Source organism: Nicotiana tabacum, chromosome 3, assembly GCF_000715075.1.
Source record: "Nicotiana tabacum cultivar K326 chromosome 3, ASM71507v2, whole genome shotgun sequence".
Classification (NCBI taxonomy): domain Eukaryota; kingdom Viridiplantae; phylum Streptophyta; class Magnoliopsida; order Solanales; family Solanaceae; genus Nicotiana; species Nicotiana tabacum.
In genome coordinates, this window is record NC_134082.1 from 92,177,086 (window position 1) to 92,201,073 (window position 23,988).

The following is a 23,988-nucleotide window of genomic DNA, read 5'->3' on the forward strand; positions in this document are numbered from 1 at the left end:
CAAAAATTGCCCCCGCGCTCACATGGTCAAAACCCGAGGTTCGAACCAAAACCCGACTACCCATTTCTCCACAAACCCAAATATATAATTTATTTTAAAATCGGACCTCAAATCAAGGTCCAAATCCCCAATTTTTGAAAACCTAGGTTCTACCCAAAATACCCAATTTCCCCATGAAAATCATTGATTTTGAATTGAAATCATGTGAAAAGATGTTAAAGATTGAAGAAAACTAGTTAGAAACGACTTAAAATTGATTTCGAGAAGAAGTTTTCTTTGGAAAATCGCCCAAGAGAGTTTATATTTTGAGAAGATGTAAAAAATGGTTGAAAATGCATCTAAGTTATGAACTTACAGGTTGCAGGCATCGCAATTGCGAACCCTCCCAGGCTCTGCTAAGCTCACATTTGCGAAGCAACTTTCGCAAATGTGGGTGCTCCCGCGCCCATATGGTCAAAACCCGAGGTTCGAACCAAAACCCGACTACCCATTTCTCCACGAACCCAAATATATAATTTATTTTGAAATCGGACGTCAAATCAAGGTCCAAATCCCCAATTTTTGAAAAACCTAGGTTCTACCCAAAATACCCAATTTTCCCATGAAATCATTGATTTTGAGTTGAAATCATGTGAAAAGATATTGAAGATTGAAGAAAACTAGTTAGAAACGACTTAAAATTGATTTGGAGAAGAAGTTTTCTTTGGAAAATCGCCCAAGAGAGTTTATGTTTTGAGAAGATGTAAATAATAGTTGAAAATGCGTCTAAGTTATGAACTTACAGGTTGCAGGCATCGCATTGCGAACCCTCCCAGGCTCTGCTAAGCTTGCATTTGCGAAGCAACTTTCGCATTTGCGATGACATGCCCAAATGGGGAGCATTGCATTTGCGAAGAAAAATCTCGCATTAGAGAGGAAGGGCTGGCCTGGACTGTTTCGCATTTGCGACTCATCCCTCGCATTTGTGAGCTAGGCTTCGCAAATTTTTCCAAGTCCAACTCTACTCTGCGGCCTATCCAAAACTCACCCGAGTCCTCGGGGCTCCAATCCAAACATGCACACCATCTAAAAATATCATACAGACTCGTTCGTGCATTCAAATCACCAAAATAACATCAACAACTATGAATTTAGCATCAAAATCATGAAATTTCCTAGGAACTTCAAATTTTCCAATTTTCTCAAATACGGTCCGATTCACGTCGTTTCAAGTCCGTTTCTTATCAAATTTCACAGACTCATCTTAAATCACATATAAGACCTATACCGGGCACCAGAACCAAAATACGAGCCCGATACCAATGGTTTCAAACACATTTCATTTCCAAAACTCATAAATAAATTCCAGAAAACATTTTTTCTTTATAAAATTACTTCTCGGGATTGGCATCTTAGAATTCGATTCCGAGCATAAGCCCAAGTCCCATATTTTTCATGGACCCTCCGGGATCGTCAAATCACGGTTTCAGGTCCTTTTACCCACAATGTTGACCGAAGTCAACTTAAATTCATTTTAAAGTCAAAATTCACCATTTTCACAGATTTTCACATAATGGCTTTCCGGCTATGCACCCGGGTTGCACACGCAAATCGAGGTGATACAGAAAGAGGTTTTTAAGGCCTCAAAACACAGAATTTATTTTTAAAACAAGTGACATTTTCCATCTTTAAAACAAATGTTCGTCCTCGAACGGACAAAAGAAGGAAGTACCTGAGTCGGGAAAAAGATAGGGACAACGGCTTCGCATATCGGGATCGGACTCCCAGGTCGATGCCTCAGCAGGCTGACCTCTCCACTGAATACGAACAGAAGGAAAACTCTTCGATCTCAACTAACAAACCTGCCGGTCTAGAATAGCTACCGACTCCTCCTTGTAAAACAAGTCCTTGTCCAACGGGATAGTGCTAAAATCTAACACATGGAATGGATTGTCGTGATACTTTCGAAGCATGGACACATGAAACACTAGATGCACGGCTGATAAGCTCGGTGGCAACACAAGTCTGTAATCCACCTCTTCCACTTGATCAAGAATCTCAAACGGGCCAATGAACCTAGGGCTAAGCTTGCCCTTCTTCCCAAATCTCATCACGCCCTTCATAGACGACACTCGAAGCAATACCCGCTCACCAACCATGAAAGCCAAATCACGAACCTTACGGCCGGCGTAACTCTTTTGCCTGGACTGAGCTGTACGAAGCCTATGTTGAATAATCCTGACCTTGTCCAAGGCATCATGTACTAGATCTATACCCAACAACCGAGCCTCTACCCGGCTCAAACTATCCAACTGGCGACCGACACCACCTAGCATACAAAGCCTCATAGGGAGCCATCTGGATACTCGACTGGTAGCTGTTGTTGTAGGCAAACTATGCTAAAGGCAAAAACTGATCCTACGAGCCTCCAAAGTCAATGACATAAACTTGGAGCATATCCTCCATAATCTGAATAGTCCGCTCGGACTGCCCGTCCGTCTGAGGATGAAACGTTGTGCTCAACTCAACATGTGTGCCCAACTCTCGTTGAACTACCCTCCAGAAACGTGAGGTAAACTGCGTACCTCGGTCCGAAATGATAGACATGGGCACACCATGAAGACGAACAATCTCCCGGATATAGATCTCAGCTAACCTCTCGGATGAATAGGAGACTGCCATATGAATGAAATGCGCTGACTTGGTACCCCCATCAACAATGACCCACACTGCGTCGCACTTCCTCCGAGTCTGTGGGAGTCCAACAACAAAATCCATAGTGATCCTCTCCCACTTCCACTTGGGAATCTCAATCTTCTCAAACAAACCACCAGGTCTCTAATGCTCGTACTTAACCTACTGGCAATTCAAACACCGAGCCACATACGCAACGATATCCTTCTTCATCCTCCTCCACCAATAATACTACCACAAATCCTGGTTCATCTTCGCGACACCCGGATGAATAGAGTACCGGGAACTATAGGCCTCCTCTAAAATTAACTCTCGGAGTCCATCCATATTAGGCACACAAACTCGACCCTGCAATATCAAAACTCCATCATCTCCTAAGGGAACCTGCTTGGCACCTCCATTATGCACCGTGTCTCTGAGGACACACAAATGAGGATCATCATACTGCCGATCTCGGATACGCTCTAGTAAATAAGAACGAGCGATTGTGCAAAGCTAACACACGACTGCACTCAGAAACATCCAACCTTACGAACTGATTAGCCAAAGCCTGGACATCAAAAGCAAACGGTCTCTCACCGACCGGAATATAAGCAAAACTGCCCATACTGGCTGACTTCCTACTCAAAGCATCGACCACCACATTGGCCTTTCCCGGATGATATAAGATAGTGATATCATAGTCCTTTAATAGCTCCAACCACCTTCTCTGCCTCAAATTTAGCTCCTTCTGCTTGAACAAATACTGTAGACTCTTGTGATCCGTGAACACCTCACATGCCACGCCATACAGATAATGCCTCCAAATCTTCAACGCGTGAGCAACGGCTGCCAGCTCCAAATCGTGAACCAGATAGTTCTTCTCATGAATCTTCAACACCGCGAAGCATAGGAAATGACCTTGTCATCCTGCATCAACACTGCACCAAGTCCAATACGAGATGCATCACAATAAACTGTATAAGGCTCTGAACCTGTGGGCAAAACCAACACCGGCGCCTTACTCAAAGCTGTCTTGAGCTTCTGAAAGCTCGCCTCACACTCGTATGACCACCTGAACTAGGCATCCTTCTGGGTCAACCTAGTCATCGGGGTTACGATAGATGAAAACCCCTCCACAAACCGACGATAGTAGCCCGCCAATCCCAAGAAACTCCGAATCTCTGTAGCTGATGTTGGTCTAGGCCAGTTCTTGACTGCCTCTATCTTCTTTGGATCTACCTGAATACCCTTTGCTGATACGACATGACCTAGGAATGCAACTGAACTCAACCAGAACTCGCACTTCAAAAACTTGGCGTACCACTGACTATCTATCAAAGTCTGAAGAACCACCCTAAGATGCTGCTCATGCTCCTTCCAGCTGTAGGAATAGATAAAAATATCATCAATGAAGACTATCACGAACGAATCCAAGGCCTGAACACTCGGTTCATCAAGTCCATAAAAGTTGTTGGGGGCATTTGTCAACCCGAATGACATCACCAAGAACTCATAATGCCCTTACCGAGTGCGGAAAGCGGTCTTAGGTACATCGGATGCCTTAATTCTCAACTGATGGTAGCCAGATCTCAAGTCAATCTTCAAAAATATCTTGGCACCCTGAAGCTGATCAAACAAATCATCAATTCTTGGCAATGGATACTTATTCTTGATTGTGACCTTGTTCAACTGTCGGTAATCAATACACGTTCTCATCGATCCGTCCTTCTTCTTAACAAACAACACCGGCGCACCCCAAGGCGAAATACTAGGTCTAATGAAAGCTTTTTCAAGCAAGTCTTGCAACTTCTCCTTCAACTCTTTCAACTCAGGCGGGGCCATACAATACGGCGAGATAGAAATGGGCTGGGTGCCCGGAGCCAAATCAATGTAGAAGTCAATATCCCTGTCTGGTGGCATGCCCGACAGGTCTGAAGGAAACACCTCCAGAAACTCACGGACAACAGGCACAAAATCAATAGAAGGGACCTCAACACTAGAATCACGAACATAGGCCAAATAGGCCAAACACCCCTTCTTGACCATATGTCGAGCCTTCATATATGAGATAACACTACGGGTAAAATGACCAGGAGTCCCTCTCCACTCTAAATGAGGTAAACCCGGCAAGGCTAAGGTCATAGTCTTGGCATGACAGTCTAAGATAGCATGGTAAGGTGATAACTAGACCATCCCCAATATAACGTCTAAATCCACCATGTCTAGCAGAAGCAAATCTACATGAGTCTCAAGACCCCCAATCACAACTATACATGAACGTTGGGCTCGATCTACCATAATAGAATCACCCACAGGTGTAGACACATAAACAGGAGCACTCAAAGAATCACTAAGCATGACCAGATACAGTGTACAATAAGACGACACATAGGAGTATGTAGATCTCGGATCAAATAAAACTGAAGCATCTCTGCTACAAACTAGAACAGTACCTGTGATAACTACATCGGAAGCCTCAGCCTCGGGCCTGACTGGAAGAGCATAACATCGGGGCTGGGCCCTACCACCTTGAACTAAATCTCTAGGGCGGCCTGCTGCTGGTTGGACTCCACCTCTAACGGCCTAACCTCCACCTCTAATACCTCTACCTCCACCTCTAGTACCTCTACCCCCACATCTCGCTGGCCGGGCGGGTTGTGGAACACTCGGTGCATGAACCATGGCACGGGAACCCTGATGCTGAGAGATGCTCGAGGGCAATTCCTAGCAATGTGCCTCGTGTCTCCACAAGTAAAACAAGCCCTCGGCTGTTGGGGCTGACGACCCTGAAAACTCTGAAGCGGCGGTGCACTGTAGGCCTGCTGATCAAAATACTGCATATGAGAACCATAACCACCTGAAGCACCGTGAGAAACCTGAAGTGCTAACTGAAAAGGCCTAGGAGGATGGCCTATACCAAAAGAATCTCTACCTCCAGATGAGGCGCCACTGAATCTACCTGAATGACGAGGCCTTTTGTCAGACCCCTGACCACCTCCCTGCGATAGAACCATCTCAACTCTCCTAGCCACATTGGCCGCCTCATGAAAAGAAATCTCACTCCCCGTCTCCTTGGCCATATGAAGTCAAATAGGCTGGATAAGGCCCTCAATGAACCTCCTCACCCTCTCTCTCTTGGTGGAAAGTATGATAAGAACATGACGAGCCAAGTCGATGAATCTGGTCTCATACTGAGTAACGGTCATAGAACCCTGCTGGAGACGCTCAAACTGTCTCTGATAGGCCTCTCTCTGAGTGACAGGGAGAAACTTCTCCAGAAATAGCTGAGTAAACTACTCCTAAGTCAAAGCTGGTGATCCGACTGGTCTAGCCAAGCAATAATCTCTCCACCAAGTCTAGGCAGAACCAGACAAGCGAAAAGTAGAAAAATAGACCTCATTGGTCTCCACTATCCCCATGTTCCTGAGAACCTCATGACAGTTGTCTAGATAATCCTGGGGATCCTCAGAAGATGCACTGCTGAAAGTAGTAATGAAGAGCTTGGTAAATATGTCCAATCTCCATAAAGCATAGGCAGACATAACTGCTCCATCACCGGTTTGGGCTACCACACCCGGCTGAATTACTCCAACTGGCTGAGCTACTAGAGTCTCAAACTGGGGAGCCATCTACTCTGGGGTGCGTGTAGCAGGAGTTTGGGCTCCTCCTCCATCCTGAGAGATAGCTGGTGCTACAGGAAGTAAGCCTGCCCGGGTGACACTCTCCATAAGGCCCACTAGACGGACCAGAACATCCTAGAGTACTGAGGTAGTAATAAACCCATCTGGGACCTGAGCTGGGCCCACCAGAACTGTCTATACTGGAACCTCATCATCAAAGTCAACCTGAGGCTCCGCCGCTGGTTTTGCTGCTCTGGGCTGAGCTTTGCCTCTACCTCGGCCTTGCCATCTGCCCCTCGTAGGAGTTGCTGCAGGGGGCTCGGGCTGCTGGTCGGTGGATGAGGAAGCGCATTTTCTCGCCATCTGTGAAAGAACAGAGTAGAAATTCAATTAGCATTGAGAAACCCAAACTGCACGACAAGAAGGAATAAATTTGAAGTTTTTCCTAACTCTGTAGCTTTTGGGGGATAAATACAGACGTCTTCGTACCGATCACTCAGACTCTACTAAGCTTGTTTGTGAACTGTGAGACCCATGTAACCTAGAGCTCTGATACCAACTTGTCATGACCCAGATTTCCTACCCTCAGGAGTCGTGATGACGCCTACTAATGTGAGCTAGGCAAGCTAACTACTTGATCAATTTACCATTTTTCCCATTTTAGTCCTTTAGCAATAATATAAAGACAACAAAATTTAAGTCAAGCGGAAGAAAAATAATAAAACTATTGAGTATATCAAATACAACTGTTTAAACAAGACTACCCAGCACTGGAGTTACAACTTCACAAGCTGTCTAAGAACACTACAAACAAAGTCTGAATGAAATACATATGTCTGTCTCTGAATAAGTAAAAACAGAAAAAGGAAATATATGAGGTGACGCCAAGGCTCATGGACGTCTGCAGGACTACCTCGGGTCGCCTGTGTGGACTGAAGACAACACCCTCACTGCGGTCCAAACGCTCCGGTATCAGTATCTGCACATAGTGCAGAGTGTAGTATCAGCACGACCGATCCCATGTGCTGGTAAGTGCCTAGCCTAACCTCGGCGAAGTAGTGACGAGGCTAGGACCAGACTACCAAATAAACCTGTATAGTTAAATCATATATAGTAGAAATAGAAGCAGATAATTACAATTAAAATTGGGTAGGGGAAACATGCTACGGGGAGTAGCAGGTAACAACAGAACGACAGTAGATAAACATAAGGAATGGCATAAATCAATTACCAACAAAAATAAGGAAATAGAAGAAACAGGTACACACGTAATACCGTTGCAGGCGTGCAACCCGAACCCATTTCATATGATACCGTTGCAGGCGTGCAACCTGCTCCCATTTCTTATATTACTGTTGCAGGCGTGCAACCCGCTCCCATTTTTTTATATTACCATTACAGACGTGCAACCCGCTCCCATTTCCTATATTACCGTTGCAGGCGTGCAACCCGCTCCCATTTTTTTTATCAACACCAATCAAAAAAGGGTCCCGACAAGGGAATAATAATATCAAAATGAACATCCCGGCAAGGGAACAATAATGATAATAATATCCCGGTAAGGGAACAATTATGATAATAACATCCGACAAGGGAACAATAATGATAATAGCATCCCGTCAAGGGAACAATTATGATAATCCTCATATGAAGCGCAATAAACCACAACGGAGTCATAACAAGTACAATACAAGACTCACGGGCATGCTTGACACCGGTGTATAGATACTCGTCACCATGCCTATACGTCGTACTCCACAATTAACACGTAGAAAATAAGACATGACTCCTAATCCCTCAAGCTAAGGTTAGACCAAACACTTACCCCGATGCCACGAACACAATTCAAGTCTCAACTATCGCTTTACCCCTTGATTCAACCACCAATTTGCTCGTATCTAGCCACAAGTTACTTAATTACATCAATAAATGCTAAATGAATCAATTCTAATGCATGAAAATAAGTTTTCCAAAGTTTTACCCAAAAAGTCAAAAATCGCCCCCGGGCCCACATGGTCAAAACCCAAGGTTCGAACCAAAACCTGACTACCCATTTCCCCACGAACCCAAATATATAATTTATTTTGAAATCGGACCTCAAATCGAGGTCCAAATCCCCAATTTTTGAAACACCTAGGTTCTACCCAAAACACTCAATTTTCCCCATGAAAATCATTGATTTTGAGTTGAAATCATGTGAAAAGATGTTAAAGATTGAAGAAAACTAGTTAGAAACGACTTACAATTGATTTGGAGATGAAGTTTTCTTTGGAAAATCGCCCAAGAGCGTTTATATATTGAGAAGATGTGAAAATGGTTGAAAATACGTCTAAGTTATGAACTTACAGGTTGCAGGTATCGCAATTGCGATCAAGGTTCGCAATTGCAAACCCAGGCTCTGCTAAGCTCGCATTTGCGAAGCAACTTTCACATTTGCAAAGTCAGAATTGCGAATAGCCTGTCGCATTTGCGATGACAGGCCCAAATGGGGAGACTCGCATTTGCGAAGAAAAATCTTGCATTTGCGAGGAAGGGCTGGCCTGGGTTGTTTCGCATTTGCAACTCAGCCCTCGCATTTGCAATGCAGACCTGCAATATAACAACTAAAGTCTGCAATTTTTCCAAGTCCAATTCTACTCTGCGGCCTATCCAAAACTCACCCGAGCCCTCGGGGCTCCAAAGCAAACATGTACACCCATCTAAAAACATCATACGGACTAGCTTGTGCATTCAAATCACCAAAATAACATCGACAACTATGAATTTAGCATCAAAATTATGAAATTTCCTGAGAACTTCAAATTTTTTAATTTTCTCAAATACGGTTCGATTCACGTCGTTTCAAGTCCGTTTCTTACCAAATTTCACATACTCATCTTAAATCACATATAAGACCTGTACCGGGCTCCGGAACCAAAATACGGGCCCGATACCAATGGTTTCAAACACATTTCATTTCCAAAACTCATAAATACATTCTAGAAAATAATTTTTCTTTAAAAATTCATTTCTCAGGCTTGGGACCTCGAAATTTGATTCTGGGCATACGCCCAAGTTCCATATTTTCTTACGGATCCTCCGGGACAGTCAAATCATGGTTCTGGGTCCGTTTACCCACAATATTGATCGAAGTCAACTTAAATTCATTTTAAAGTCAAAATTCACCATTTTCACAGATTTTCACATAATGGCTTTCCGGCTATGAACCCGGACTGCACATGCAAATCGAGGTGATGCAGAAAGAGGTTTTTAAGGTCTTGGAACACATAATTTATTTTTAAAATAAGTGATGACCTTTTGGGTCATCACAACAAGGTATAGTATAGCCAAAAAACGGGAGACGAGGAAATAGATGACAATAAGGCAGCTCAATAATGTAGCTAACAACAAAATTTTAAAGTTGTAAAGCAACAAAGAGCGAACACGTGATAAGAATATCAATAAATCAATACGGGCAAATACGAGTAAGGCAAATAAAGAGATAACAAAACTGTTCCAGCAACAAGCCTCTTTAACACAAAATGTACAACAAGAATCACAACCGAGGTACCACCTCATATCCACATTTCACATTTCAATATCACAACCTTTCCTTATACCACCGTGTGATCCTTACATTTATATATGAAGCAATTCCGGATAATAAAGTTTCAATCTTTAATGAAAATCAAAAAGTCAACTCAAAAAGTCAACCCCGGATTCGTACCTCGGAACCCGACCAAACTTACAAAATATGAACACCCATTCCAATATGAGCCTAACCATATTAAAATTATCCAATTTTGACCTCAAATCGACCTTCAAACTCCCAATTTATGGTATATGAAAGTTTTTACAAAATCTCCCAATTTCTCCAACTCAAATCACTAATTAAATGATAAAAACAATGATGGAATCATGAATAATAAACAAATATGAGTCAAGAACACTTATCCCGATCCAATCCTTGAAAATTCCTTCCAAAATCGCCCAAAACCGAGATCTCTAACTAAAAATGTGGTGAATGAAATAAAACCCTTGAATAAGCCATTTTGCCCAGCATTTTCTGCTTCTGAAGGCTAACTGTCACATCTACGACTCTGCACCTGTGGAAATTTCATCGCAGATGCGTCTTCCACTTAGCTAAGCAATTTTTGCTTTTGCAGACAAAAGGCGTACCTGCACTTCCGCTCATGCGGATACCCTACGCGCTTCTGCGACCATCAACCACACCTGTGATCCCTCAATGCTCGCCCAAATTCTGCTTCTGCAGACTAGTCAACGCTTCTGCGTGTGTGTTCCCGAGGCCAGTTGTCTGCACCTGCGACTTTCCACTAGCCAGCCTCCCTTTGCTTCTACGATCTCCAGCCGCACTTGCGGCCAAGCCCACCGCAGGTGGGATAACGCCAAAACTCAGATTTCTTCAGCAGTCTTCCTAAGTCCAAAATGGATTCGAATTTAATCCGAATCACACCCGGGGCTCCCGAGACTCCATCCAAATATACCATCAAGTCCCAAAACATAACACGAGCCTATTCGAGACCTTAAATCACATCAAACAACATCAAATCTATGAATTGCATCTCATTTCAAGCTTATTGAATCAATAAACATTCAACTTCTAAACTAATGCCAAATCATAATAAACCAACTCCGAATGAGCTCAAATTTTGTGTGCAAGTTCCAAATGACACAACGGATCTATACCAACTCCCAGAATTATAATTTGAGCCCGATATCGATAAAATCAACCATCGGTCAAACCTATAAACTTTCAACTTTCGCCAAAAAGTACCAAATCAACCTACAAAACTCCAAATCAACTTTTGGACATACTTCTAAGTCCAAAATCACAATACGAAACTCCGGTCAACTCTTTTAACTTAAGTTTTCAACTTTACGACTAAGTGTCCCAATTAACTCCACTCACCCGAAACTAAACCAACCACCCCAGCAAGTCACATAACTATAAAAGAACATAGAATAGTCAATAAATAGGGGAACGGGGCTACAATACTGAAAATGACTACCGGATTGTTACACCTTCGCTTAATAGCTAAACTATTATTTATGAGAACAAAGTTATCTATATCTGCTTGATATATGTTATATATCAAAGTATATTACATTCTTCCCTCACAAATGGTTCAAGGATAGGAACCAAAACCATCTTATTATTATTTACGTGCGGTGTATATTTTGATTAACACTATAACTCACAAAAGTGGATTTTCAAAGTTGAGGAAGCAAGTTCGTTTTTCTAACATGAGGGGGAGACAAGATAAATATCTAAGAAAAAGTAACATAGAATAAATTATCATTTGTACATCCAGATCCTCGAATAAGACAGTATGAACTTGAAGTTCATAAAAAGAGAATTCATCTACAATATATTGCAAAGCATGCAAACACATATGCCGACCCAAAAAAGGTAACTATATTCTCACTACAAATGTTCCTATTAGAATAAGTCTTAGAAGGATAAAGTCTATGGTGCGCCTGAAGCGGATAGACAAATCGGTACCAAATAAAATTCTTAATAAAAATTATGAGCAAATTATCGAAATTATTATAATAAATAGGCAAGTGATCTAGAAAATCACATGACATAACACTTCATAAAATCTCAAGAGAGGTTCAGGTACCTAAAAATATGAATGAAGAGATATCTATATTATGTCTTTATGAAAAAGGGAGGTTGGAATTGATATCAAATTTTCGTCGATTACGTTTATGATAACGCTAAACATATACGGAAAAGGTCCAAATATACTCTTGTACTATGAGAAAAGGTTTAAATATGCCCCTCGTTATACTTTTGGTCCAAATATACCAGTATCGTTATACTATTAGTTCAAATATACCCATCTTCCGTTAAGTTTGTCCAAGGTGGACATCCAATCCTACGTGACACTGATATTTGATGAGGTGGATTCCATGTGGCATGCCACCTCAGCGCCCCTAACCCATTTTAGCCCTTCTTTTTTTCACCACTAAAATTTATTTTCCCTCCGCCACCATTGTCACAATTACATCCACCATAAACAATTCACCTCGATGTGCATTATGCACCATAAATAATCAATCTTATTGTGACTACATAATCCCTTCTCGTAACTTGTACCCTAATTTAGTATGGAATCAATCTTGTTATCTGAAATTTCAAGTGCCATGGTGATTGGGAAAAATATTGAAGGAAAGGCCAGTACAGGAACAACGAAAGAGGTTTCCAATAGTAGGTGTTGTTGGAAAGCGTCCAATGCTCCATCACTTTCCATTATATCTTTCACGACAGACTGATAATATTCTTTCAGCTTCATGTAGTGCAATTTCAGCCACCTCAGTCGAACTCGCCGAAAAAACTTCACAAAGGGAGAATTCTAACCTCCTAGTCACACCATTGGCAACATCTTTTTCCTGAATGTGATTTTCCGGTGGGATGGGATCCAACTGAATACGTGGAATCCGTTAAGTTAGGGGCGCTGAGGTGGTATATCACGTGGTATCCACCTCATCACATGTCAATGCCACATAGGATAGATGTCCACCTTGGATAAACTTAACGGAAGAGGAGTATATTTGAATCAATAGTATAACAACAGGGGTATATTTGGACCAAAAGTATAACGAGGGGTATATTTAAACCTTTTTTCATAGTACATGGTATAACTTGGACCTTTTCCGAAATATATATGAGGATCTTTAGTCTAGAGAACCAATTCAAGTAGAATTGGTTTCATATGAAAGACATGTAGTTTTTGACTTGCAGTTCAAACACTTGAAAATATAAAGTCGATGGTGTGTGCAATCACTTTTATCCATTTTATATGTCTAGCAAGACATGAAAGCTTGATATGTGTCTAAAGTCTATTTATATGACCTAACTTATATGACAATGCCTGAAGGATTTAAATCCTTTAAAGCATATACAATTCTTGATCCTAAATACCACATCCTAAGTGCAATTTGTGCATATTTTATCTTGCTATAACTATAAGCATGATAATGTGATAGCAAAATTTTTTATCTCTATGGAGATATTGAAAAAACCATTCCACGACAATATATGAAGTCCTGTCTGACCATAGATTTTGGCTTCATTTAAAAAAATAAAAATAAAATAAAAAATATTATTTTTTTATGAAATATGATCATATTTTGGAGGGAAAATTTAAAATTTTTCAAGTTCCCAAAAATTAGTTTACCGTAGTTTTTGGATGAAATTTTTTCTTCCCCTTACAAAACTTGTTGGAGTTACCTGAATATTGGGCCAACACAACAACTGGAGCATTTGGGCCTAGCCCATTATTTATTTGTATCAGCCTTAATTTTTTGTTCTTACACTGTAAAGGCCCAAATATAAATAGGGGCAAAATGAACTTCTAGACTATTCTTTCATTTTCATTCTTGGTTAATACAACAGAAGATATTTTCCTCTCTCATACGTTTTCCCCCTTTTCCTTTCGCTTATGAACCCTAATAAAAAATCTACACGCTGATGTTGATTTCTACTCTTAACATGGTATCAGAGCGGGTAATCTCGTAGTCCCCATCGTTATACATCGACCGATGTTACCCTCATTCAATTTCATCGAGTTTATCATCACTGTTTTGATTTTCGCCGAGTTTCAGAATCTGAAGTTTTTAGTTGATTTTTTTGTCCAAATTTCGAATTAAGGAAGGTTCCTCGATTGTGTGATCCTTTTTGGTCGGAGTTTGTTGCTAATTATCGGATTTCTATTGATCTTTGTCAAAGCTAGGGTTTTTGGTGATTATCGGAGTTCTGTTAGTTTTCGCCAGAGCTAAAGCTTTCCTTTTAAGTTAAAGTTTTTTTGTCAAGGCCTTTTTTCTTCAGGTTGTGAAGAAGTGTGGTACACTCGTCTCTATTTGTTCTCTTGTATGAATTGATTGTTGTGAAATTTTGTTGTTATACTCTATTATCATGGTTAATTCTACTTCAAACTCAAGTTCTTCCTCTCCTATGTATACTCCTGAAACCTCAAGTCCACTATTTCTCCTTCCTTCCGATATACCAGGGGTATCCTTGGTTATTGTGCCCTTTTTTGGGACTAGTTTGGGGGGTTGGAGGAGGAGTATGATTGTGTCTCTGTCTGCTAGAAATAACATAGGCTTTATCGATGGGTCTTGCACTAAGCATGTTGTGGATTCTCCTCAGTACAGGCAGTGGGACATGTGCAATAATATGGTCATATCCTGGTTAATCAATTCACTTTCTCCAGATATAGCTGAAAGTGTACAACATTCTAAAACTGCTGAAAGCATATGGAAACAATTTAACAATAGGCATGGGACTGTTAGTGGAACTAAGGTGTTTGAAATAAAGAGAGAACTTGCATCTACTTATCAAGGGACTCTCGACATAGCTTCATATTTCAACAAACTTAAAAAACTCTGGGATGAATTGGGGGTTATGTGTACCAGCCATGCAAATTCTTGTGTTTGGGCTGCTAAGGAAGCTCTCTAGAAGGAGAAGGAAGTGGACAGGGTTCATCAATTTCTTATGGGTCTATACGAGGTTTATGTGGGGGTTAAGAGCAATATCTTAATGATGCAATCATTGCCATCCCTTGATATTGTCTACAACATTTTGTTGCAAGATGAAAAACAGAGACAGGTTGTCCCCAATACCCAATTTAACTCAGAATCAACCTCTTTTAATGCAAATTCCAACATTAACAGATTTCCTTCTCAACTCTCATCTACAAAACAAAATACACAAAAGGTGAACTTTGATTCAAGCAACCAAAAATCCAATACTACTTTGTCTTGCAAGTATTGCAAGAAACCTAGCCATACAATTGAAAAATGCTACAAATTATATGGTTTTCCACCAAATTTCAAATTCACAAAGGGTAAAAAGTTTAGTACTACTGCAAGTGTTGAGGGACAAATTTCTGAATCTTCTGCACTGTATTCTCTAACTGATCAAAGCTCTTTGATCCCTGGTCTTACCAAAGTAGTACTCCTAGTTGATGCAATTGCTCAATCAGTCTACATTAGGTGATTCAGGGACACAACCTATTCTAATGGGATCTGCCAATTTTGTCGGTAGTACTTCTTCTCTTCCTATGTGTTTAAATGGTAGTTCTATTGTGCACATGTTGACTAGTGTAGCTGGAAAGGTTTGGATAGTAGATTCATGGGCAACTGACCACATGACTTCAAATAAGGACCTCCTTTTTAATATTACACCCCTTCATTCTTTCATTCTACACAATGTTTTGTACATTCCATCTTTCCATTACAATCTAATTTCTATAAGTAAGGTAATAACACAATTCAATTGTTATGTGTTATTCACTTCTATTTCTTGCATAATTCTACATGCCCATTATATGAAGAACCTTCTGGAGCTTGGTAGAATGGACCAAGGATTATACAAATTTCAATTCAACCATTCTGCTCCTCCCATGTCACCTGATAATTCTGTTTCTCTTTTCAATAATGTAGTACATAATGCTGAATCTCTTTGTGTACAAATGTTCAAAATATGAGCCACAATTCTGCTTGTACTTTACGTTGTGGTACAATTCAAAATGTACAAATTGAGAATCCATGTTATCTTTCTACTTTACCTTCTTGTACTGTTTCAAATAATGTGAATAAAATGATGTTCTTTGGCATCATAGATTGGGGCATATTCCTTTTGTTCAAATGAAACATATGTCTTCTATCTCTAATGACTTATCTACTAAGCAGTCTCTTATTTGTCCTATTTGTCCTTTAGCTAGACAGCTTAGGTTATCATTCCCAGATAGTTCTTCTCTTACCACTTCATTATTTTCAACTTATTCATGTTGACACTTGGGGGACCATACCACACCCAAACTTACTCTAGAGCAAAATATTTCTTGACAATAGTTAATGACTATAGCAAAGCAAATGGACACACCTTTTACACTCCAAGAGCTATGACTTCACCTTCCTTAAAGCTTTAATAGCCACGGTAAAGACACAGTTTCACCTTTCTGTCCAAAAGGTTAGAAGTGATAATGCCTTGGAGCTTGGGTCCTCCAATTCAGCTATTCAATTCTTTTCTGATAATGGTATCATACATCAAACAACTTGCCTATACACACCACAACAGGATGGTATGGTAGAGAGGAAACATAGACATCTACTAGAAACCTCAAGAGCTTTATCCAAACTTCCTACCAAGTTCTGGGAAGATTGTGTTTTAACAACAACCTATATCATTAATATATTTTCCTCTAAATTTTTGTCCAATAAGACTCCATTTGAATTACTTTATGGGACTGCTCCTTCTTATTTCATTTAAAACATTTTGGTTGCATGTGCTATGCTAGTGTTCCCAAGTGTTATAGAGATAAGTTTCACCTAAAACATCTCCTTGTGTTTTCATTGGCTATCCTTTTGCTAAAAAAGGGTACAAACTATACAATCTCACCACTAAGTCTTTTATCTATTCTAGGGATGTCATTTTTTATAAATGTGTTTTTTCTTATACTTTGTCATCTTCTGCTCCCTCTCATCTTTCTCCTCCAATGCCTACCTTTTATGATTCTACTCCTGATCTTGTTACTGCTTCCTCTGTCCCTCCAGATCCCCCTCTCCCTACTTCTCAAATACTTGACACTCCTGATGTTCCCAACTCTGTCCATACCACTGCTGCTACTACTCCCACTCATCCTACTATTTCTATTGAATCAGCAATTCCTCCTGTTCCTGAAGTAAAAAAAAGTTCCAGAACCCATCAGCTCCCTACTCACTTGAAGGATTATGTGGTTCAGCTCCCTTCATCTGATTCTTGTTCTTCTTCTTCACTCTAGTCTATTGCAGTAGAACCCCATTCTTACACTCAGGCTACTGCTATTCCTACTTGGTAAGGTGTCGTGAGAAAAGAATTTGAGGCCCTAGATGCAAACCAGAATTAGAAAATTGTTGAACTACCTCCTGGGAAGAAACCTATAGGGTGTAAGTGGGTGTATAAAATTAAATACAAAACTGATGGCAGTGTGGAGAGATACAAAGCTAGATTGGTGGTTAGAGGTTATACTCAGGTTGAAGGAATTGATTACAATAAAACTTTCTCTCCAGCTGTTAAAATGTGCACTATTAGATGTGTAATTGATGTAGCTGTCAGAAAACAATGGCCTTTGTTTCAGTTGGATGTTAATAATGCATTTCTGCATGGGGATCTAGATGAAGAAATTTATATGAAACTTCCTCAAGCTCTTTTTGTTGCTTCTACTTCTTCTGTTACTTTTGGGTCTCTTACTTTGGTATGCAAATTGCAAAAGTCTCTTTATGGCTTGAGACATGTTTCTAGGCAATGGTACGCCAAGCTGTCCCATGCACACTACTCTATGGGGTATAATCACTCATTGAATGACTACTCCTTGTTCATGAAGAAAACTAACTGTTGTACTACTCTTGTAGCTGTTTATGTAGATGATATTATTGCGACTGGTGATGACTTGGATGAAATTTCTGCTCTTGAAGCTTTTTTGGATGCTCAGTTCAAAATTAAGGACTTGGGATTGCTTAACTATTTCTTGGGTATTGAGGTCTGTTATCTTCAGTCAGGTATTCTTTTGTTTCAGAAGAAGTTTATCTCTGATTTGCTATCAGAATACAAATGTGCTGATGTTTCTGCTGTTGTTAGTCCTTTGGACATGAACAACAAGTTACATTATAATGTTGGGGAGCTACTACCTCAACCTGAAAGCTATAGGAGTCTAGTTGGGAAACTAAATTTTTTGACCCACAGTAGACCAGATTTATGCTTTGCTATCCAACATTTAAGTCAATTTTTACAGCAACCTAGAGTTCCACATACGACTGTCGTTTTACATGTATTGAGATACTTAAAGGGCACTTCTGATTTTGGGGTCTTGTTAAATAATTCTGTTGATTTGTCTTTGTTGGCCAATTGTGATAATGATTGGGCAGCTTGCCCCGAGTCTAGGCGCTCAGTTTCTGGTTTTTGCATTCAGTTAGGTGGTAGTCTCATCAGTTAGAAGTCTAACAAGTAGCATATTGTTTCCCTGTCCTCAGTTGAGGCAAAATATAGAGCCATGAGTAAAGTGGTAGCTGAATTAGCATGGTTAGTCTGCCTGCTATCTGATTTGGGTCTCACTGCTGCTCTCTCGGTTCCTATTTTGTGCGACAACCAGGCTGCTATTCATATCTCCAAGAACCCGGTGTTCCATGAACGTACCAAGCACATCGAAATCGACTGGCATTTCATTCGCACTAAGTTGGCATATGGTCTTATCTCTTTGTCCCATGTTTCTACTAGTTCCCAACTAGCTAATATTTTTACTAAACCTTTGACATGTCTACACCATTGCAACTTGATTGGCAAGTTGGGCATATGTCCACCCTCCAACTTGAGGGGGGATGTTGGGGTTACTTGAAGATTGGGCCAACACAACAATTGGATCACTTGGGCCTAGCCCATTATTTATTGAGAAATTTTCATAAAGCATCATCTTTTAGTAGTAATTAGCCATCTATAGATACTATTTGCTATATTATGGATTATAGATACCTTTTCTGTCGTTATAAGATGTATTTGATGTATTTAAGCTATTGTATTCATGAATACAGTAGCAAAAATAGGCGTAAAACAGGGAAGTCCAGTTAATCAGTTGTTGTATTCGAGTGTATTCGACTGTATTCATGGAGTGAAACATGGGATTACAACTGAACATATTATTGTATTCACGGCGTGAAATAGGGGATTATATTATTTTTAAAACAAAAGGTGAATCAATTAACATAATAGACTCCTAATATAACTGAACAAACTCAATTATAACACACAAATTTTGTATTTTCAATTATAAAAAAGATTCCCAACCGAAAAATACCCCAAAAATATAGCAATCTTCAGAGAAATTATATAATACATCTGAATACATAAATTATATTAATTAAAAAAACTTATGAATACATTCATGGCATATAGCGGGATAGTGAATATAATAAAATACATAGAATACAATGGGATACATTGAAATACAATGAAAAAAAAGACAATGAATACAGTGAAATACATGGAAATACAGCGAGATACATTGAAATATATTAACAGAAAATTCAAGTTTCTCAGCCCCAAACTCCGTCGTCTTTGTTCAAGAACAACCCTAATGTCGTCTCGTCGAGCTGGAGGATAAGTAGAACCAAATCAAGAACCCAAAATAGAAAAGGTCCATTTTCCCTAGATTCCCTCTTTTCCTCTCAATTTCTACTCCAAAATGGAGAAAATCGCTATTTCTACTCATTTGTGCCCGAGCCTTATGCCTTTCAATTCTAATTCAAGTTCAGATGCATGGTTTTCCTTACCTTGCCTCACTTCTGTATTCCCAAATCAACACAGAAAGATATTGGCTTGAACAACTTCGTTTACTCCTCTTGGTCTTCGAATATTTCGTAAGGAATTTGGTTGTTTTATGAAAGGGAAAGAATCATTGGCTAGACAGAGAAGAAGAAGAAAATCGGAAATTTTAATGGGATGGGGGAAGAGAATGGGATGTATCAAAGTAGAGAGAGAAAGAAAATATTGTAACTGATTAGCGTATTTAGTGGCTTAGAGCTAGAAGGCAACCAAAATTAAATATTTTGCTATAAACCTTAAAAGGTATCTATTGAATATAATTTATTTAAATGGTATTTATTTAAAATAAATAAGGTGTTAACCTTTGCTATATAATTCCTTATTTATTTGTATCAACCTTAATTTTTTTTTGTTCTTACACTGTAAAGGCCCAAATATAAATAGGGGCAAAATGAACTTCTAGACTATTCTTTCATTTTCATTCTTGGTTAATACAACAGAAGATATTTTCCTCTCTCATACGTTTTTCCCCTTTTCTTTTCCCTTATGAACCCTAATAAAAAATCTACACGCTAATATTGATTTCTATTCTTAACAAAACTTCAACTTTTCTTCAAATAAAATGCATGTACCAACACAACTTCAACTTTCAAAAGTCATTTTTCAACACAATTCAAAAATTCTTTTTTCAAGTTTCAATCAATTCTATGTCCAAACGCTAGTTATATATCTATCAAGAATGATGATTTCAAGGTGCAACATATTCATTCAAGTTAATATGGTCGATTTCTTTATTATATCTCTACCAACGATCTTTTGAAGATGGTGCACAAGATTGGAATGCGAAGGCTCAAAGATGTGAATTGATTGTCTCATCATGGGGAGTTAATACACGTTATACTCTTTTTCCTTTATAAGGTTTTGTCTCACTGAATTTTTCTTGCAATGTTTTTAACGAGGCCACCAAAAGGCATATTGTTAGATATGTGTATTCTTTTTCCTTCACTAGATATTTTTACTAGGATTTAGTTTAGTTAAGATTTTTAATGAGGCACACTATCTGTTAAATAGACAGAGTATTATAAATAGTATTTATTTACGGTGAATATCTATTTTTTGCAGAGATTTTAGAGCTTGTTACTTTGTGGCTAATTCACTTTTTCTTCCATTCCATTAAAATTCATCCCAAATTAATAAAATCTCTCTCTTTACTTTTCTCCGGAATACTGCTCTTCTTTTATTATTTTATAGTAACAGTTTATCATTTTTTTCTTTTTTTTTGGGGGGGGGGGGTATTGGTAATTGTCTATTCAAATTCAAGACTTCAAAGTTTATCTTTTGAATCTTTATGTTACATTAAAAATTTAGAGATGCCTTATCAGGCTTGAAAATAATGACCATTCAACTAATGAAGAACTTAACAACTTCAAGGTAATACTCGAGTAATGTTCCTCTTCTAACTAGCAAGTATTCCCTCCATTTCAATTTGTGTGAGCCTATTTTCTTTTTAGTCTGTGCCAAAAAAATGATCACTTTCTATATTTAAAAATAATTTACCTTTGTACAATGATTTATAGCCATACAAAATATATGTGCCTCATTTTACATCATAAGTTCAAAAGTCTTTTCTTTTTCTTAAACTTCGTGTCTAGTCACATGGGTTCACATAAAATAAAATGGAGGAAGTACTATTTACCTAGCTTGAGAAGTAATATAACAAGACTCCTCTTTTTTAGTGGGGACCTTGAAAAAGAATCGAAGGTATTCTGTAGGCATCGTAATTTTATGTTCATAGATTGCAACAAATACCTATAAAATAAAGGAATTTTTACCTCCTATAGCAAAGGTTAACACCTTATTTATTTTAAATAAATACCATTTAAAAAAATTATATTCTATAGATACCTTTTTAAGGTTTATAGCAAAATATTTAATTTTGGTTATCTCCTAGCCCTAAGCCACTAAATACGCTAATCAGTTACACTATTTTCTTTCTCTCTCTACTTTGATACGTCCCATTCTCTTCCCCCATTCCATTAAAATTTCCGATCTCCTCCTCCTTCCACCTGATTTGTGCAAAGCCCACTTCAGAAATTGCTCCGGCTCCCCGCATCCGGTTGAGAGAAACCCAGTTCAGAAACCTCTTTGTCTAAAGTTTCTGATCCTAAAATCTCTCTTCTTTAAGCTTTGATTTTGATAGTCACAGCATATGGGGCTTATCCTGCTATTCACCGCAAGTTCCCTAAGATTTTATTGCAATTTGGTGGTTTTAGAAATTTGAAGCCTGTGGTGTGAATTTTGGTGGGTTACATCTTTGGTTTTGGTTGGATTCTTGAATCAAGACAAGAATAATAGGTTTTGACTTTTTCTATGTTTTGGATTCTTCTTGGACCTTCGTCTGTGGTGGTAGTTTCAACAAATATAGTAATCTCCTTATCAAAGTCAAACAGAGTGTACAGAATCTTCAAATACAGCGAGATACATTCAAATTGCTTATGGAATCATGGTCGGAATCTGATGGGTCGTCGGAAAATTGTTGACTAAAATAGGTCATCTGAAGTTTGAGGTTGAGCAATTTGAAGATTCTGTTACCTTTTTAAGAGCATTTCAATGTATCTCGCTGTATTTCTATGTATTTCATTGTATTCATGTCATGACCCAATTCCCGGACCTGGTCGTGATGGCGCCGCTCATGAAGACAAGGCCAGCCATTCAACCCAATTCATCCTTTTAAGACAATTAATTAACACAATTATAGTATAAACATGATTTAATAATACCCAATAGCGGAAAGTATAGATAAAATACGGAAATCCAACCCAACTCAGCCCTAACCGGGGTGTCACAAGTCATGAGCTACTACAGAGTTTACTAAAATTCTACAAAGTATGGAATTAGGAACAAAGTTTGAAGATATCATAAATAACAGAAGATAAGGGAGAAAACGGGTCTGCGAACGCCATGCAGCTACCTCGATAACTCCGATGAAAACTGAACAGCAGAAAACTCGCTCTATGCCTTAGGAATACCTGTACCTGCACACATGGTGCAGGGAGTAATGTGAGTACTCCGACCCAGTGAGTAATAAATATAAATAATGACTGAAGGTAAGAAAACACGTTAAGGCACACAACATTCTATACAGAAGCATTGAAGTCATTTAAAATAACAATTTAGTGAAACATCATGTGTAATTTCTTTTAAACCAGTAAAACATGTAATTTGGCAGTAAAATGACGAGTAGAAATCTGCCCATCGGGCTCAATATCAAAACAACAAGTAGAAATCTACCCCTCAGGCTCAGTATCAAAATAATAACTAGAAATCTGCCCCTCGAGCTCAGTATCAAAATAATAAGTAGAAATCTGCCTCTCGGGCTCAGTATTAAAATAATAATTAGAAATCTGCCCCTCGGACTCAGTATCAAAATAATAAGTAGAAATCTGCCCCTTGGGCTCAATATCTCAGAATAGTATCAGCCACTCAGGCTCAGAACAGTATAAAGCAACCAGTCAATGAAATAAGAACACATAATTATTATGGCAGATAATGCAGATAAAGAATAAATGCATGAGTGCAATGCAATGCATATGACGGTACCCTCTGGTACCCACTGCGGCGTGCAACCCGAGCCATCCATATTTATTTATCGTCGACGTCGCTCCCTGGGGGTGTTTACAGACTCCGGAGGGGCTCCTACAGCCCAAGCGCAATATCAAGCCATCTCGTGGCATCAAATCTAGGCCCTCGGCCTCATATCAATCTCAGTATAATCACCCAGGCTCTCAGCCTCAATATCAATGTAATCAACCAGGCTCTCGGCCTCAATATCAATGTAATCAACCAGGCTCTCGGCCTCAATATCAATATAACACTGCTGCGGCGCGCAACCCGATCCATGCTCAGTCCAGAAATCATCATAAGCCCCTTGGGCATTTGTAAAACAGTAGTTCTCAGCCCGAAATATCATTTAGAAATATCATTTAAGTTTTCAAATCTTAGAAAGATGGCTGAGTTTGCAAAACAGTATTTAAAACCTTGGACTGAGGTCAAATGATATGCAAAATATGCGAAAGCAGTGATATCAATCCCTGAAGGATTCAAATAATTGGCAAGAAGCCTACAATTGGAAACATGATTGAGGATATAAATTCTTTAACAAAATAAGTGAGGAAAACCAGTCAAAAATCCCCTAAGGGTTCTACAGGTCGACACAAAACCCCAAACATGGCAACAAGCCCAATTCACAATAATAAAGTATACGTCTTAACCAAAAATATAGTAAAATATCTCTCGGGACGGACCAAGTCACAATCCCCAACGGTGCTCTACCCCACGCCCGTTATCCGGCGTGCAAATCACCTCAATATAGCGTTACGATGTGAAATTTCGGGGTTTCAAACCCTCAGG

At 39.3% G+C, this 23,988-nt stretch overlaps 1 protein-coding gene across 1 annotated transcript; it reads left to right on the forward strand.

Annotated features, from left to right (window-relative positions):
- The first annotated feature begins 14,196 nt into the window (after positions 1–14,196).
- Positions 14,197–14,739, forward strand: LOC107794412 (uncharacterized). Its single transcript, XM_016616898.1, has one exon. The coding sequence runs from the start codon at positions 14,197–14,199 to the stop codon at positions 14,737–14,739; it is 543 nt and encodes a 180-aa protein (XP_016472384.1).
- Positions 14,740–23,988: the final 9,249 nt, after the last annotated feature.

What these genes read in the sequence shown, in the direction of transcription:
- LOC107794412 (XM_016616898.1), top strand. Translation starts at nt 14,197, where the DNA reads ATGGTTAATTCTACTTCAAACTCAAGTTCTTCCTCTCCTATGTATACT.